Consider the following 18,885-nt stretch of genomic DNA (forward strand, 5'->3'; position numbering starts at 1 on the left):
GTTATAACATGATCCTTGCCCACCGTTCCACATGGAAATTTGGAGTGGGGAAACTCCCCCCCCCCCCCCCCCCCCCCCCCCGCACAGATCCCAGATGTAGACCTGTTTGTGATCACACTGAGTAAACTGAAGCCATGGCCATTTATGTTGGGCTCTTTTGTTGCTCATATTATAGTTCGGGCAACTAAGGCAGAGTCAGGCATTGGATTCTAGCTAAAGATGGACACAAAATGCTGGATTAACTCCGCGGGCCAGGCAGCGTGGGTGATGTTTCGTGTTGAGACCCTTCTTCAGACTCTTCCAGTTCCTTCCTACACGTTGGATTCTCGCTTGCAGACCGTCCCTGAGTCACAGACACCCGACTTGGGGACACCCCGACATACGAAGGAGCTCCCAAAATATTATTACATTGAAAAGTCTGCTGTGCATACATACATACATACATACATACATACATACATACATACATACATACATTGCTTGGAACGGCAGAATTAATTTTCCCTTTCCATCTTCATCTATTGTTATTCTTGTTTCTTGTCACTCTTGCGTGCGTTTGATGTCGTTGACTATGATGGCGTGGAGGTAGCGCATTGAGTTATTTTGCGTATTTTCCGACCAAATCAACTTTGGGACGTCTGTGAAAGCAGAGCTCGATGGTAAGCCGGGGATGGCTTGTACTACAATGCGAGTAGGAGGGAGTAGAAATCGGGGTGACTGTCCCTTTGCAGGGCTCTGCTGGACCAGCGGTTGTCTCCCGAGGGTCACGGCATTCTTGCATGTAGATTACAATGCTCAGCGGCACATGCTGGCCGTCACCAGTGAACCTGGAGCAGTTTGGCTCCTCTGGGCCTGGTAATGTTGTAGCTCTTGTCACCGTCAGCGCTCGCTGAGATGCAGGTGAAAATACACAAAGATACATACACATGCGGAGCTGAAGCAGGCTCAAATGCACGTTCTTGTACAGCTGCTTGTGGTGTATATGCAGACATGTACGCACACACACACACACACACACACACACTGTACATGCACAGGCACATGTACACCCATGCCCACACAGCAGAGCGGTAGGAAGGGGAGAGGCTGTAGCCAGAGGGGAATGTCATTGGGAGCCTGTCATTGAGGTCGTTGCCCCATGGACATTCCTGCAGCCAGAGTGTCCTGTCAGCTTCTTTGTTCCTGATGGTAGATGGCTGGAGGTGGAGCAGGCAGACCCGTCTGGGTGTCTGGATCTCCAGGGACGGCAGCCAGACCAGGTGGCTGGCGTGTTTCCTGGGAAGCTGGGACTCTCGGCTGCTCAGCTCTCCGTTCGTGAGCTGAGAGTGAGTCTGCAGCACTCCCCCTGATCTTGCCATCACTAATGGGTCGGGCTAATAGAAGCAGCAAGCAACAATAACTTCCATTAGTACCTTTGGCGCCTTCAATATGCCAACAGACATGTCGAGGTTTCAATGGCACTTTATTGCCATGTGTATCCAAGTATAGTGAAATTATATATATATATATATTTGCTTAACAATCAGTGATCATTTTAATAGTAGACCACACTGAGTCCGTACACGTCACTGCACTTCAGGTGCCATTTTGTACCATTCAAGTCAGATATTTTTTTTTTAATGATAGTCTTAACTTGGCCCTAAAGGCTTGAAGAGCATTTGACACTGATCCCACGATGGGAAGTTGGGACAATGGACCAAAGGGTCAGTTAGGTCGGGAATCTGCAAAGAGCATCTTAACAAGGTCCATGCAAAGAACTGCAGAAGCTGGAATCTTGTGGGAAACACAAAGTGCTGGAGGAACTCAGTAGGTCAGGCAGCATCTCTGGAGAAAAGGAGTAGGTGACTTTCGGGTTGAGACCCTTCTTCAGACTGGAGTAGTGTCTATCTTAGCTTTATGCATCCAGCTCCTTGCGTTTACTCCAGTCTATATTTCAGGTCAGTAATGGAAATGGGGAGAAGTTGGGATAGAAAGCTTTTGTCATGCCGGGCTTCATCCATTAGGGAATTGAGTACAAGATGTTGATGAGGCCACACTTGGGATAAAACATTCAGTTTAAGTTACCCTGCTAAGGGAAAAGATGCCATTAAACTTGAAAGGGTACCGAGAAGATTTACCAGGATGTTGCCCGGACACAAAGGCCTGAGCTCTAGAAAGAGGTTGGGCAGGCTAGGATTTCATTCGCTGGAGAAAAAGGAGGCTCAGAAGTGAGTGACCTTATGAAGGTGTATGAAATCAAGAAGAGAATGACAGGGTGAATGTACAGAGTCTTTCCCGTAGGGTAGGAGAAACATGAACTAGAAGGCATAGGTTTAAGTGAGAGGAGAAAGATTTAATAGGAACCTGCGGAGTAACTTTTTTTTGGTGACGAATATATGGAATGAGCTGTGAGCAGAGATTGTTGCGGCAGGCGCAGTAATAAAGACATGGGTAGGCAAGGTTTAGAGGGGTGTGGACACATTGGGGATTGGATGGGCAATCTTGTTCGGCATGGACAAGTGGGGTTGAAGGTCACCGTGTCCCCCCCTTCAACTTTTAACTGTAATGTGGGAAGATAAGAAATTGTACAACTCCTTGGGCCGGGATAGGGCTGTTTCCGTGGTGTTTGACTGTTTTGGGCGGGAATTTCAGAGCTTGGGGTTCGGGCAGCTGAAGGCATGGTGGAGGAATCCATCCCAGAAACGGTTGAGAAGCTGGAAGGGATTGAACAGGGTGCTGGGAGGAGGAGATTACGGAGAGGTGTAGGGGCTGACCCTCCTCCCACCTATTGGCGCTCTCACCCCCACCTCCCCCTCCCCCCCCCCCCCCCCCCCCACTGGTACTGACATGTCGTGGCACCAAATCAGACCTCTGATCCGAAATCTTGCTCCCTCAGTAACATTTAGCCGTAAGGTGAGAAAATACAAAATTGAGCATTTCCTTGGGACAGGATGGGAATTTTCAGAGACTTGGTCATTGCCAGACAGATGTCCTCGGAACACGGCAACTCTCTGCCGTCTGTTCCAGACCATTGTGCCCGTGTGTGTTGTGATATGACAACATTTTACTGCAGCTCTGTACACGTGACAATGAATAAACCTAACCCAAGCTAGGGCACCTCCTCAAAACCAGACACCATGGTACAGCGTGCTGGCCTGTAATCTTCAGCCCGTGACCAAAGCAAACGGCAGAGTAATTGTTAACTAAGTGGACCAGCAGCGGTGTTTTGGACCATTGAACCAGGGGCACAAGTTCAAACCCCACTGCAGCACCTGGAGAATTCAAATCTGTGTGGTATAATTGTAGGACTCTGTTGCTGGCCATAAAACGCCCGTGTTGTTGTACACCCCCAACTGTGAATGATTGAATAAGTAAAATAATAATGGGGACATTCCCATTTTGTTAGGTAGTTCCCCAGGGTTGAGGATAGCGTGCTTCTACGCCGGTTCTGAGATGGCCGATGGACAATGTGGGGACAGGCTTCATCCTGTCCTTTGTCTCAGACAGGTGCGTTTGGGAAAGATCACTGATGATGGGCACAAAATGCTGGAGCAACTGAGTGAGTCAGGCAGCATCTCTGGAGAAACGCATAGGTGACGTTTCGGGGCAGATCCCTTCTTCAGACTGAAAGTTATGAAACTGGAGGCAAAAAAACCCCAGAATAAAACAAGGCCGGCAACACATGACATCTGGAAGGTTGGAGTCCATGGAGATGTCAGCTAATGGCAGGGATACAAGGACGTGAACAGTGGAACTAGTAGGGAAGTGGGTGATGGGAAGGATCGCTGTTCTGCTGTAGACAGTGAGCTTTGTGCCAGGTCTGAGGTTTCTATCTTTGGCTAAAGGTGGCCATGGTGATGATGATCAGTTTCTGCTTTAACTGGAAGGTTGCTCCCAGGATCTGGAGATGGACCCTGTGTTTCCAAATCCTTCTATAAATCTGTACGGTTGTAAGACAATGGTGTTACCTGATCTGTATTTTCAGCCACATCGAGGCAAGTACAGAGCTTGTGAACAGCCAGGATGATGGTGGGTGCCTGGAACACGCTGCCAGGGGTACTGGTGGAAGCAGATACGACCATGGTGTATCAAAATAGCTTTTAGATGACGTGGATATGCAGGGAATGGAGGGATATGGATCACATGCAGGTGGAGGAGACTGGTTTAACTTGCCACCATGTTCGGCACTGTGGGCTGAATGGCCTGTTCTGTGTTGTACTGTTCTTCAGATAGGATTGATGGAGACATTTGCACAGGGTATGGGAGTCTAAAATTGCAGAACACAGGTTTAAGGGGAGATATGTAAAAGAGATCTGAGGGATAAGGTATTCACACACACAGAGTGGTTGTTATCTGGAACAAGCTGTCAGAGGAGGTGGTGGAGCTGCAGCTGCTGTAGAGTTGCTGCCTTGCACGGCCAAAGACCCGGGTTGGAACCTGACTACGGGTGTTGTCGGTACAGAATTTCCACATTCTCCCTGTGACCGAACGAGTTTCTCCGGTTGCTCTGGTTTCCTCCCACATTCCAAAGACGTACAGATTTGTAGGATAATTGGCTTTGGTAAAAATTGTCCCTTGTGTGTGTGTGTGTGTATATAGGATAGTGCTAGTGTACGGGGTTCGCTGGCTAGCATGGACTCGGTGGGCCGAAGGGCCTGTTTCTGCGCTGTCTCTATACTAAACTGAAAAAACTAAACTCCAAAGTTATGCAGGTTAATTGGCTTCAGTAAAATTTGTAAATTGTCCTTGGTGTGTAGGATAGTGCTGGTGTCGGGGGATCGCTGGTCGGTGTGGATTCAGTGGGGCAAAGGGCTTGTTTCCGCGCTGTATCAATAAACTAAACTAATGCTGGTTGAGGCAGGTTCAATAACAACATTTAAAAGACATTTGGACAGGTACATGGATCGGAAAGTATCAGCGAGTGGGCAAATGGGATTGGCTTAGATAGGCATCACAGCTGGCATGGATGAAGCGGGCCATGTAAATGTCTCCATCAAACCTATGTATGGAACAGTGCAGCACAGGAACAGGCCGCTCAGCCCAGAATATCTGTGCCAAATATGAGGCCTATCCCTTCTTAATCTCCTTGTGAATGTTCTGTGATTTGATGATGCTGTGTGCTTGGGACCTCCATCTGGTTGGACTGGTGAACAACCAGGTGAGAGCCTCCACCTGAAGAAGGGTCCCGACCCGAAACGTCGTCCGTCCATTTCCCGCCACAGATGCTGCCTGACCCTCTGAGTTCCTGCAGCACTTTGTGTCTGGTCACAGATTGCAGCATCTTTAGTTCCTCGTGTGTGTGCGTGTCTGTCCCTGACGTTTCTAGGGCTTGCTTCAACATCAGCTGGGGTAACTGCAGCATCCCATCCACATGTTGGGAGGGAAAGACAGATCAGCCATGATTGAATGGCGGAGTAGACTTGATGGGCCGAATGGCCTAATTCTGCTCCTAGGACTTGTGGGGCGGGGCTCTGAACCTACGGAAGGCTCTCTCTGTAGGTCCCTGCTTCCAGGGAGCGGAGAAAGTCGGAGCGGAGGTTAGAATAACACCGTGGGATTGGCAGCTGGACAAATACTTCCCGCACTCAGCTGTCGAGTTTGAGCGATTTCTAATTGCAGCAACCGGTTTTAATATTAAAAAAAACAGCAAGAGCAAAAGGGAACTGCGGATGATGAAGTGCCTCGTGGAATAGTTCCTTGCAGTTTCCTGCTCTGCGCTGGGTCTGGGTGGGAGATCCAGGGAGGCAGCTGAGAAGGTTTTTGGAGATTGGGGGAGGGGGGGGGGGGGTGGGGAGCTCAGTATAGCCACAGACCCCACACACACTCGCCAGCTAAGTTGTCTTGCATTAGGTGGGCATTATTCTGAGTGTGGGACCTTAATTAAGACCAGTTGTCCCTCGGTGCTGTTTCTGGAACAGTGGCCACACGATCGACACGCGGAAGGAACCCTGAAATGAGTTGAGGAATATGTGTTTGATTCTTCCTGGGTTATTTGGGGAAACATTCCTTTACGGGTGAAAACCCTCTCGGTAAATCAGGGACGGAATTTGGGAAACCGTGGAATTGACTTTCTAGGTTAACGGTTAGGGGAATTAATAGAAAGTTCATTAAAGTTTATTTCTCTCTCTCCCCTTTCTCACTCTCCCCCCTTTCCTCAATCTTTCTTCCCCCCCCCCCTCTCACTTCACCCCCTCTCACTTCTCCCCCCTCTCCTCTCCTCACCGCCCCTCTCACTCTCCAACCTCTCAATCTCGACCCCTCTCACTCTCCCACCCCTCCCTCTCCCCCCCTCTCCACTCCCCCCCTCTCACTCCCCCCCTCTCACTCCCCCCCCCTCTCACCCCCCCCCTCTCCCTCCCCCCTCTCCTCCCCCCCTCTCACTCTCCCCCCCCTCACTATTCCCCCATACCCGATCCCCCCCCTCACTCTCTCCTCCCCTCTCCCTCTCTCCCCCCCCCTCCCCCCTCTCCCTCTCTCCCACCCTCTCCCTCTACCCCCCCTCTCCCTCTACCCCCCCCCCTCCCTCTACCCCCCCCCCCCCCCCCCACCTCCCTCTCCCCCCCCTCCTCCCCTGTCGGAGCGAGATTTGGAAGAACGGGATGGAGAGATTACAGATGCCACATCCTCTACATGACATTTCTGATTTCTAACGGCAGCAACTTTCCCAGAGCCGTGACCAGTCTTGTGTTGGGTGTGAAGTGGATGTGCTATAATGGGGCTATAAAAAGGCCAGCCCTTGCCGGGGAGGTTACAGAGGTGAAGGGGAGGAGCCCGCCTCTCCAGGAGTCTGTTAGCCCACCCTGTGGCTCCAGAGTGTGGTCTCTGTCCCCTTGCAGACGGTCATTAGGTTTTATGAGCCCCTTGTTGAATGGATTCAAAGGGCCGGTTCCCAGAGGGGGTGGGGGTGGGGGGCAGGGCAGCAGAGGCATGACCTGTTCGGGCCAGATTATTACCCACTAAAACATCTGGCACCGTGTGATCTGACAAATGGACTCCCTTGATCGCTGGCGGCCGAGGTGATGAATCATTTCCTGGAGCCCTCCCACCTCTCCACGTACTCCCACCCCCACTGTTGGCGGGACACCCTGGGGGCAGTGTGACAGGGTGGATGAGGGTGAGGGTGACAGGGTGGGGTGGGGGTGATTTGGGCCGCAGAGGGTTTTAAGGCTGCTGGCGGCCGGAAATGTTGGTCGGTCACATCAATCCAGCTGTTCGCCGCTGCCCGGGGGGGGGGGGGGGGGTGAACGACAGGGTATTGAGGGTCCCAGTCAGCTGTTGGACGAAATGCTGGTGGCATGAAGGGTGGCAGCTGCTTGAGGCAGCGTGGGCGAGCTTGGCACGTCTGTCGTGCCAGCGTTCCTGGGTGGGCTGTGAGTTGGCCATCCCCTCCCTCCCACAGGTGTAAAGAGGTGGGGAGAGCAGCAGTCATCCATGCACAGCAAGATCCCACAACAACGAGAGAGGCCACACACGCACAGCAAGATCCCAGCAAGAACTGGCTACATGCTGCCCAGCCTGGGCTGTGGGAGAGGTCAGCTGAGAGCAGGCAGCGCTCAGAGGGTGGAGTAAGGCTGCCATCATGTGTCCGCTGCCGGTACTGCAGCTGCTCTCAGCATTTGCAAGAAACTGCAGATGCTGGATTAAACCGAACACAGCCTCATAATGCTGGAGTAACTCTATAAATCAGTGGCTCTATAACATCTCTGGAGAGAAGGAGCGGGTGCCGTTTCAGGTCGAGACCCTTCATCACTTCTAAAGAAAGGTTTCGACCCGAAACTTCACCCGTTCCTTCTCTCCAGAGATGCTGCCTGTCCCACTGAGTTATAGAGTAGCCAGTTTGGTGCCATTTTCAAGTCCCAGTTTTTGTATGTGCAGGGGTCTTGATCTGACCATGAAGGTGTGTTGTCCTGGCGGCGTTGCAGGGTCGGCCTGGCCAAGCGTAGCCCTGAACAAAGCTTGGATGTTGCAGGCCTGCTGACTCTGCCATCTACACCCATCCTACACAAACTGATTCTCGTAGAGTTAGTGTAAGAAGGAACTGCAGATGCTGGTTTACACCTGCCTTACCGCGCCAGAGACCCGTGTTTGATCTTGACTATGTCTTTATGGAGTTTGTACCTTCTCTTTGTGAGCTGTGACATGGGTTTTCTCCAGGAGTTCCGTTTCCTCCAGGAGTTCCGGTTTCCTCCCACACTCCAAAGACATACGGGTTTGTAGGTTAATTGGCTTTGGTAAAATTGTAAATTGTATCCAGTACGTAGGATAGTGCTAGGTTCCGGGGATGGCTGGTCGGCACGGACTCGGTGGGCAGAAGGGCCTGTATCTCTGAAGTCGACTGTGAAAAGCTTTGTCTTGCATGATACCCAACTAGGTGAGATGTACCCATGCATGAATACAATGAAGTCAAACTCAACTACAATAGTGAGAACCAAGAGGAATGCAGAATATAGTTCTCAGCATTGTAGCGCATTAGTTCCTCAGACAAAGTCCAATGTCTGCAATGGTGTGGAGATGAATCAGACAGTTTATGGAAGGACCGTGCAAATGCCAGATAACGGAGGGGAAGAAGCTGGTCCTGAGTCTGCATCCCCCTCTCTCCCGACTCCATCACTGGCCACAAAGGACAATTGCCCCACTGGCTCACAGATCTTTGTGATGTGGGAAGGGGTGCAGATCCAGCGAGATGGGGAAAGATGCATGGACCGCTCATGGAGAATGTGCAAACTCAGACCGTGCCCGAGGACTGGATCGACCCTGGATTGCTGGAGCTGTGAGGCAGTGGCACTACCCGCTGCAACACCCTGCTGCCCTGTGACTCTGGAGTCACGTTTAGGATCTGCACAGCAGGTGGAAATGTGGTCGCTGTTAACACACGGCAAGATGCCCGAGAGTGTGATATTGTGTAGAATGAGTGTACACGTGTCTGTGTCTGTGAATGAGTCTGGTCTCAGGAGCGTCAGAAAGGGGCACAAAGTTGTCATTCAGAATCACCTGGATGTTACCTGGGCTTGCAGACTCGTGTTATAGGGAGAGGTTGGATAGGCTGGGACTTTTTTCATTGGAGCATGGGAGGCTGAGGGGTGATCTTGTTGAGGTGTACAAGATCATGAGCGGTATGGATCAAGCGAATGCTCATAGTCTTAGTCCCAGGATGGAGAATTCTAAAACTAGAAGGCATAAGCTCAGGGTAAAATGGGAGAGATTGAAGAGGGACCCACTCAGAGGGTTGTCGGTATCTGGAACGAGAAAGCTATCAAAGTGGATACAATTACGATGTTTAAAAGATGTTTGGATTTACAGGGTTACGGACCAAATGCACGCTAATGGGACCTGCCCGGTAAGTGAGTTTTGTCCGTATGGACAAGGAGGGCGTACAGCTCCACGACTTGCGATGGTGCGGTGTCCAGAAAGTCAGAGAACACTCAACGTTTTGCTCCATTGCTGAACCAGCCCCTCTGTTGTTCCAGGTGTGAGGTGTAGACGGAGAGCGGGAGCGGTCCGTGGCGATCCGGGCGCCATCTCTTCGCCAGGATGGAGAGCGACCAGATCACCAGCAGCAGCGGCGCATCCCGGCAGGCCGTGCCGCAGATATCGGTGTACAGCGGGCTCCCCGACCGGCAGACTGTGCAGGTAACACCGCGGGCCGATCCTGGGGTCCATGCTCCCTCCTCCCTGATGGGGGGGGGGGGGGGGGAGAGGTTGGGGAAATGGGGGAATTACCATGGGACAGGACAGGACCACCGATGAAGCAGTTGGTGGCCTCTTTCAGTACCAGAGACAAAGGTCCTTGTACATCCTGAGCTATATACTCTCCTCCGATCCTAGCACCCCTCCCCGCCCCTGCACACCTCCCCACCCCTGCACCCATCCCCGTCTCTAACGCCCTCCAGCTCCAACACACCTCTCTGACTCTGTAATCCCTTAAGGCCCCTACACCCTTCTCGGTCTCTGTAATCTCCTTCAGCTCTCACACCCGAGCCTATCTTTGTCATAAGGTCATAAGGTATAGCAATAGAATTAGGCCATTCGGCCCATCAAGTCTACTCCACCATTCAATCATGGCTGATCTATCTCTCCCTCTCAACCCCATTCTCCTGCCTTCTCCCCATAACCTCCCGACACCTGTACCAATCAAAAATCTATCTATCTCTGCCTTAAAAATGCCCACTGACTTGGCCTCCACAGCCATCTGTGACAAAGAATTCCACAGATTCACCACCCTCTGACTAAAGAAATATCTCATCTCCTTCCAAAAAGACCATCCTTTAATTCTGAGGCTATGACCTCCAGTCCTGGACTCTCCCATTAATGGAAACATCCTCTCCACATCCACTCTATCCAAGCCTTTCACTATTCTGTATGTTTCAATGAGGTCCCCCCTCATTCTTCTAAACTCCAGTGAGTATAGGTCCAGTGCCGACAAACGCTCATCACAGATTAACCTACTCATTCCTGGGATCATTCTTGTAAACCCCCTCACGGATTCTGTAAGCCCGCCAGCCCTCACACTCCTCCCTATCTCTGTAAACCCCTGCATCCCTTACACCCAAACGTACACATTGAGGCCAAATGCAAACTCGTATTGAGGGGGCTGGAAGGGCATAGATGGTTGAGGGGTGGGTTTGCAGAGGTTGGAGGGGACGCCCGAGATCTGGAGGGTGACCTAGGGGCGAAGGCAGGCTGGGAGAGTTGGAAGGGGATCAGTGGGAAATTCCTCTAACATTATATACTGACGCTTGAGCGATCACAGTGGATAGAGTTGCTGCCTCACGACCCCACTGACCCAGCTTTGATCCCGACCTCCAGTGTTGTCTGCGTGGAGTTTACAGGTTCTCCCTGTGATCTCGTGACTTTCACCCCACGCCCCAATGGTTGGTGGCGTAAATTGCCCGTGGTACACGAGTGAGTTTGGTTTGATTTGGTTTATTGTTGCATTGTATATCGAGTTACAGTGGGAAAAAAATGTATTTGTGTGCGATGCAGTCAGATCATACAATACACTTGTACAATCAAACTCTGCACAAGTACACCAGGAAAATACCAGCGTTACAGCATTATGGTCACAGTTGCAGAGATAAAGGCAGAGATAATAATAATAATAATAATAATACATTTTATTTATGGGTGCCTTTCAAGAGTCTCAAGGACACCTTACAAAAATTGAGCATGTAGAGGAAAAACATGTAAGGGGAATGAAATAAATAGTAGAGACATGACTAGTACTCAAAGTAAAGACAGAATTCAATACAAAAAACAGTATGAGGCAATTAATGCACAGATGAAAAGGGACGGGGACGTGGGGCTAAGGATAGGCAGAGGTGAAGAGATGGGTCTTGAGGCGGGACTGGAAGATGGTGAGGGACACGGAATTGCGGATCAGTTGGGGGAGGGAGTTCCAGAGCCTGGGAGCTGCCTTGGAGAAGGCTCTGTCCCCAAAACTGCGGAGGTTGGACTTGTGGATGGAGAGGAGACCGGCTGATGTGGATCTGAGGGACCGTGAGGGTTGGTAGGGGGAGAGGAGGTCAATGAGATATGGGGGGGCCAGATGGTGGAGGGCTTTGTAGGTGAGGATCAGGATTTTGTAGGTGATCCGGTGGGAGATGGGAAGCCAGTGAAGTTGTTTGAGGACTGGAGTGATGTGATGCCAGGATTTGGTATGGGTGATGAGTCGGGCGGCTGCGTTCTGGACCAGTTGGAGTCGGTTGATGTAGGTGGAGCTGATGCCAAGGAGAAGTGAGTTGCAATAGTCCAGTCGGGAGGAGATGAAGGCATGGATGTGTCTTTCAGCAGCGGGGGGTGTGAGAGAGGGTCTGAGTTTGGCGATGTTGCGGAGATGAAAGAAGGAGGTTTTAATGACATGGCGGATGTGAGGCTCAATGGAGAGGGTGGAATCAAAGATCACGCCAAGGTTGCGGGCCTGGGGAGATGGGGAGACAGTGGTGCCGTCGATGGTGAGAGTGGGGTTATTGATTTTGCTGAGTGTGGCTTTGGAGCCTATGAGGAGGAATTCTGTCTTATCGCTGTTGATTTTGAGGAAATTATGTTGCATCCAGGTTTTTATAGCTGACAAACAGGAGTTGATATGGGAGAGGGGGTTGTGGGGGGATTTGGTGCCAAGGTAAATCTGGGTGTCATCAGCGTAACAGTGGAAGTCCAGATTGAAGTGGCGGAGTATCTGACCAAGGGGGAGGATGTAGATGATGAAGAGGAGGGGGCCGAGTACGGAGCCTTGGGGAACGCCTTGAGTGACTGCGGCTGTAGCAGAGGTGTGGTTGTGGAGAGAGATGAAGTGGGATCTGTTGGAAAGGTAGGAACGGAGCCAGCTGAGTGCAGAGCCTTCAATGCCGAGGTCTTTGAGTCTGGTGAGCAGGATGTTATGGTTCACTGTATCGAAGACTGCGCTCAGGTCGAGGAGGATGAGGATGTTGAGGGAACCAGTGTCAGCAGAGGTGAGGAGGTCGTTGAGGACTTTGAGGAGAGCAGTTTCTGTGCTATGGAGGGGGCGAAAGCCAGATTGGAGGGGTTCAAGTAGGTTATACGCAAGGAGGTGGGAATGAAGTTGCGACGCAACGATACGCTCCAGGGTTTTTGAAAGAAAGGGGAGATTTGAGATTGGGCGGTAGTTAATGAGAGAGGAGGGATCAAGACCAGGTTTCTTTAAGATTGGTGTAACGGCAGCAGTTTTGAAAGCGGAGGGGACAATTCCTTGGGACAATGAGGAGTTGAAGAGATTCTGGAAAATGGAAAGAAGGGCCACAAGACTGATGGGGTTCTTCTCTGGGGGTTAACATGGAATAGATGGGAGGAATGGCATTTGATGGAAGTGAAGCCAGCGGCTGCTTTGCCTCCTTCCACCAGCAGGTGGGAGTGTTGTCAAGGAAGTTGCAACGTTGGCCTGTGTGATTGCAGTGTGTGCGTGGGGTGCCCAGATCCCAGGACATTTCACCGAGGGATGACTCCTCCCAACCCTCATCCCCCAGCGCATGATCCCCTTCTCCATCAATTTGATCCTGACCACGGGTCTCCTCCATTGTCAGAGTGAGGCTAAACGCAAATTGGAGGCACGGCATCTCATATTTCACTTGGGCAACTTACAGCCCAGTGGTATGAATATTAATTTCTCTCACTTCAGGTAGCCCCGGCATTCCCTCCATCTCTATCCCTCCCCCACCCATGTCGCACCAGCTTCTCGTTTACACCCAACAAACAGCTAACGGTGGCCTGTTTCCTTTATCGTTATTTTTCTATCAATCATTGTTCTTTATCTCTCTACATCATCGTCAATATTTCTCGTTTACCTTATCCCTAACCAGTCTGAAGGAGGGTCTCGACCTGAAACGTCACCCATTCCTTCACTCCAGAGATGCTGCCTGTCCCGCTGAGTAAAGGGCCTGTCCAACTTGGCCGTCATTCGCGCGCTATTTACACGACCTGCTAGCGTGTGGGTAGCGCATGGGTAGCGCGGGACGGGCGCATGGAGTGGTGTGGAGGATGTGGATTTCGTCCTGAACGAAATCTTCGCGCGCCACCAGCCTGTCGCGTAACTGGCGGCCAAAGTGGGACAGGTCCATTACTCCAGCATTTTGTGTCTATCTTTGAAACAGAACATAACCTGGCAAGTGATGGACGGATACGTGTGAGAGGGGGGAATGGGTTGATTGGAAGATGGGTGGAGTAGAAAAAAAGGCTAGAGGTGAAAAGCAGACAAAAGAGTGTAGGGTAAGGAGAGAAGAGGGAGGGTAAAATGTAAAGCTAGAGGGAAGGATATGGTAGAAGGGTATTGGGGGGGGGGGGGATAAATGGGGAATACCGGACAACATTTCCCTGATTCCCGCTTTCACCCTGTTCCCGATTGTGTAACCCCCAATTCCAGACTCTGTTCCCCTGATCCTGGGGAGTGTGTCCCTGAACGGTGTTCCCTAATCCCGGACTGACTGTCGCCCCACGATCCTGGGCAATGTTCCCCTGATGCCCAACACCACCCCATCATGCTGTGCTGCCCCAATGCCGGTCACTGAATTGGTCCAGGAAGTGTGTGTAGTGGCCCAGTGATGGCCTTCGGAGACTACTTCCTGCAGAAATGCTTAATTGTTCATTTGCTTTTAAAATTTAATTTGCTTCCCTTTAGAGATCAAAGTCAGCGTTGTTTCTGTTCGTTTCCGTCTCTGCAGCGAGTTGTCAGAATTTAATTAATTACACGAGGTTCCGTTAGCTTTTCTGTGTAAGCATGGAATATTGATTTATTATTGTCACGTGCAGGTACTGTGGAAAGCTTTGTTTTGCCTCTAAATCCAGGCGCAGCTGGTAGACCTGTTAGTTCTCGGCGCCCGAGACTCTTGTTCAATCCTGATTTCACATGCTGTCTGTGTGGAGTTTACACGTTCTCCATATAACCGCTTGGGTCTCCTCCCACACCCCAAAGACGTGTGGGTTTGTAGGTGAATTGACCTCTGTAAATTACTCCTCGTGTGTATGGAATGAATGCAAAAGTGGGATAACGTAGAACTAGTGTGAACAAGTGACCGATGGTCTGCGGGGATTTGGTGCGATTTGCATCTGTTTCCATGCTGTTTCAATCAATCCAATCATACTAAACATGAGTACATCAGGTTTTACAAACAGAGTGTGGACTATAGTGTTACTACTAAAGTTGCTGCCTTACAGCGCCAGAGACCCGGGTTCGATACAAAAGGTAAATCATGTCTGACGAATCTTATAGAATTTTTCGAGGATGTAACTAGTAGCGTGGATAGGGGAGAACCAGTGGATGTGGTGTATCTGGACTTCCAGAAGGCTTTCGACAAGGTCCCACATAAGAGATTAGTATACAAACTTAAAGCACACGGCATTGGGGGTTCAGTATTGATGTGGATAGAGAACTGGCTGGCAAACAGGAAGCAAAAAGTAGGAGTAAACGGGTCCTTTTCACAATGGCAGGCAGTGACTAGTGGGGTACCGCAAGGCTCAGTGCTGGGACCCCAGCTATTTACAATATATATTAATGATCTGGATGAGGGAATTGAAGGCAATATCTCCAAGTTTGCGGATGACACTAAGCTGGGGGGCAGTGTTAGCTGTGAGGAGGATGCTAGGAGACTGCAAGGTGACTTGGATAGGCTGGGTGAGTGGGCAAATGTTTGGCAGATGCAGTATAATGTGGATAAATGTGAGGTTATCCATTTTGGTGGCAAAAACAGGGAAGCAGACTATTATCTAAATGGTGGCCGACTAGGAAAAGGGGAGATGCAGCGAGACCTGGGTGTCATGGTACACCAGTCATTGAAAGTAGGCATGCAGGTGCAGCAGGCAGTGAAGAAAGCGAATGGTATGTTAGCTTTCATAGCAAAAGGATTTGAGTATAGGAGCAGGGAGGTTCTACTGCAGTTGTACAGGGTCTTGGTGAGACCACACCTGGAGTATTGCGTACAGTTTTGGTCTCCAAGCCTGAGGAAGGACATTATTGCCATAGAGGGAGTGCAGAGAAGGTTCACCAGACTGATTCCTGGGATGTCAGGACTGTCTTATGAAGAAAGACTGGATAGGCTTGGTTTATACTCTCTAGAATTTAGGAGATTGAGAGGGGATCTTATAGAAACTTACAAAATTCTTAAGGGGTTGGACAGGCTAGATGCAGGAAGATTGCTCCCGATGTTGGGGAAGTCCAGGACAAGGGGTCACAGCTTAAGGATAAGGGGGAAATCCTTTAAAACCGAGATGAGAAGAACTTTTTTCACACAGAGAGTGGTGAATCTCTGGAACTCTCTGCCACAGAGGGTAGTCGTGGCCAGTTCATTGGCTATATTTAAGAGGGAGTTAGATGTGGCCCTTGTGGCTAAGGGGATCAGAGGGTATGGAGAGAAGGCAGGTACGGGATACTGAGTTGGATGATCAGCCATGATCATATTGAATGGCGGTGCAGGCTCGAAGGGCCGAATGGCCTACTCCTGCACCTAATTTCTATGTTTCTATGATACTGACTATGGGCGTTCTCTCTGTGACCTGCATGGGTTTTCTCTGAGATCTCTGTTTCCTCCCACACTCAAAGACATACTAGTTTGCAGGTTAATTGGCTTGGTATAATTGTAAATTGTCCCTAGTGTGTGTAGGAGTATAGAAGTGAGATTGACCGATTGACCAAATGGTGCCAGCGCAACAACCTGGCTCTCAACACCAGCAAAACCAAGGAATTGATTGTGGACTTTGGAAGGGGTAGGATAGGGACCCACAATCCCGTTTATATCAAAGGGTGGAAAGGGACAAAAACTTCAAATTCCCGGGCGTGCATATTCCCGAAGATCTTTCCTAGTCCCAACACACTGATGCAATTATAAAGAAGGCACATCAGCGCCTCTACTTCCTGAGAAGATTACGGAGAGTCGGTATGTCAAGGAGGACTCTCTCGAACTTCTACAGATGCACAGTAGAGAGCATACTGAATGGTTGCATCGTGGCTTGGTTCGGCAACTTGAACATCCAGGAGCGGGAAAAAATGCAGAAAGTTGTGACCACTGCCCAGTTGCCCAGTCCATCATCGGCTCTGACCTCCCCACCATCGAAGGGATCTATCGCAGTCGCTGCCTCAAAAAGGCTGCTAACATCATCAAAGACCCACACCATCCTGGCCACACACTCATCTCTCCGTTGCCATCGGGAAGAAGGTACAGGAGCTTGAAATCTGGAACATCCAGGTTCAGGAACAGATTCTTCCCCACAGCCATCAAGCTATTAAATACAACATCAAACAAGCTCTGAACAATAACAGTATTATTACTATTGCACTTTATCTGTTTATTTATTGTGTATATATATATATATATATATATATATGGTCTATGGTTATATAGACACACAGAACTTTTATCTCCTGTTCTGTATTACGTTTACATATTCTGTTGTGCTGCAGCAAGCAAGAATTTCATTGTCCTATCTGGGGTACATGACAAGCTCTCTTGACTCTAGGGTGGTGTTAGTGTGCGGGGATCGTTGGTCGTTGCGGACTCAGTGGGCCGCGCAGCAACTCTAAAGCTAAAACTAAAATAAGCTAAAGGGAAAGTGCAAGGGCTGTAACAAGGTAGATTGGAAGATTAAAAATTCATCCTTTATTAACGATATCCCTCCTGGGATAAAGTTGTATCGTATCCTTGGTTATGAGAGATCTGTTCAGTAGTCTCACAGCAGCAGGTAAGAAGCTGTTCCTGAATCTGATGGTAGGTGCTTTCAAACTTTTGTAACCTCTCCCCTCAGAGAGGGGAGTAGAGGGAATGATGGGGGTGAAATGGCCCTCTATGTTGGCTATCTTCCCGAGGCAGCATGGTGTAAGTGGAGTCAATGGCGGGGAGTCTGGTCTGTGTGATGTACTGGGCTACATCCACAACTTTCTACAATTTCTTGCGGTCTTGGGCAGAGCCCTTCCCAACTCAAGCTGTGATACAATCAGACAGAATTCTTTCTCTGATGCATCTAAAGAAGTTAGTTAGAGGTATTGGTGATTTGCTGAACTTCTTTAGTATGAGCAGGCTAATAGAAATCTAACTTTAATTACCCAAAGAAGTGAGATGTTCTCGGTTAGCATATTGGAACCATGAGTTGGGCAGAGTCGGGCTGAGGGCCCAGACCCTCGGTATTATTGGTTTGAGTTGGGAGCTGGGATGGAGACGCTGGGCAGGGTTTGAGTTTGAATTACATCCTCGTCTCACACTAACCCAGAGGCGTTCATGGTCGTCTCCCTCGGACAGTGGCGTCCAGCAGAACCCACGCCACTCCATGCTGGTGGGGTCACTTGACCTTGGCACTGAGGTCAAATCAAAGATGACCCCGGTCCTGGGGTGACGCCCGCTGCCTGCTGCCCTCCAGGGACTCGCCGCTGCACAGGTCGCTCCCCCACAGACATCCTTAGACCCCAGCACAAGCCCTCAGACCCTGGCACAAGCCGCCACACCTGGCTGCCAGAGTTTCCTTCTCTGCCCACTCCCCCCTTTCTGCACCACCCCACTTTCTCTGTGCATTTCTCTATCTCTCTGCACCCTTCCCTTTCACTCTATCTCTGTACATGCCTCTTCTCTACACCTGTTTTTCTCACACTTTTTCTCACCACGCCTCTATCTCCTTCGCCCTCTCTTTCTCTGTGCCCACCTCTCTCTCTTTACAGCTTTCTTTCTCGCTCTTATCTCTTGCTTCCTCTCTGCAGCTTTCCTTCTCTTTGCACCTCTCTCTCTCTCTCTCTCTCTCTCTCTTGCTTTTGCTCTCTCCCTCTCTCCCCTTTCCATGCCTCTCTTTCTCTCACTCCCTGCCTTTCTTTTCCAACAAAGGATGTGAGTGCGTGTTCGTGCAAGATGTTATGGATAAGTTTGTTTGTCAAACAGAAAGAACCAGTTGTGGGGAATTAGAGTGAATCCCACTGAAGACCTGGACAAGAGAAATGAAACCCCATAGTCCCCAGAGAAATCAGGACCTTGGGCAATGGGGCTGAGTCTCTGTCAGGTGCGAGAGGATGTCCAGTCCATCAGCCCTGGAGTCTGAACACACCTCAATACACATGACAATAATAAAATGAACATTTCCCACTGAGGTCCTTCCTCTGTTGCCCTGGAAATGTTCCTGATGAACCCGAGAGTGAGGAAGAATCGCCAAGATTGTGAGGCAGCCCCAGCTGCAAGAAATGGTTGATCTTTGTTCTGCGACTTGCTTCCTGCCTGAAAGATTTGTTGATGTCTCTGGCCTGTCTCCCATCTGAAGAAATGCAAGGCCTTTTTTTTTTTTCTTTTTTTTCCCCAAGTCAAGTCAAGTTTATTCGTCACATACACATACGAGATCTGCAGTGAAATGAAAAATGGCAATGCTCGTGGACTTTGTGCAAAAAGACAAACAAACAAACAACCAAACAAACTATAAACACAATCATAAACA

General features: G+C 50.0%; 1 protein-coding gene across 10 annotated transcripts in view; it reads left to right on the forward strand.

The window, feature by feature from the left end:
* The window catches only part of phc2 (polyhomeotic homolog 2), a 154,599-nt gene that overhangs the window by 67,040 nt on the left and 68,674 nt on the right, over positions 1 to 18,885 (forward strand). For all 10 annotated transcript variants that reach the window (XM_033047877.1, XM_033047882.1, XM_033047873.1 and 7 more), the window contains one exon: positions 9,447 to 9,609. In XM_033047877.1, coding sequence (XP_032903768.1) covers positions 9,511 to 9,609 — 99 coding nt within the window. In that variant the 5' untranslated portion in view covers positions 9,447 to 9,510. The remainder of the gene's footprint in view (positions 1 to 9,446; positions 9,610 to 18,885) is intronic.

Source organism: Amblyraja radiata, chromosome 31 (assembly GCF_010909765.2).
Source record: "Amblyraja radiata isolate CabotCenter1 chromosome 31, sAmbRad1.1.pri, whole genome shotgun sequence".
Lineage (NCBI taxonomy): Eukaryota > Metazoa > Chordata > Chondrichthyes > Rajiformes > Rajidae > Amblyraja > Amblyraja radiata.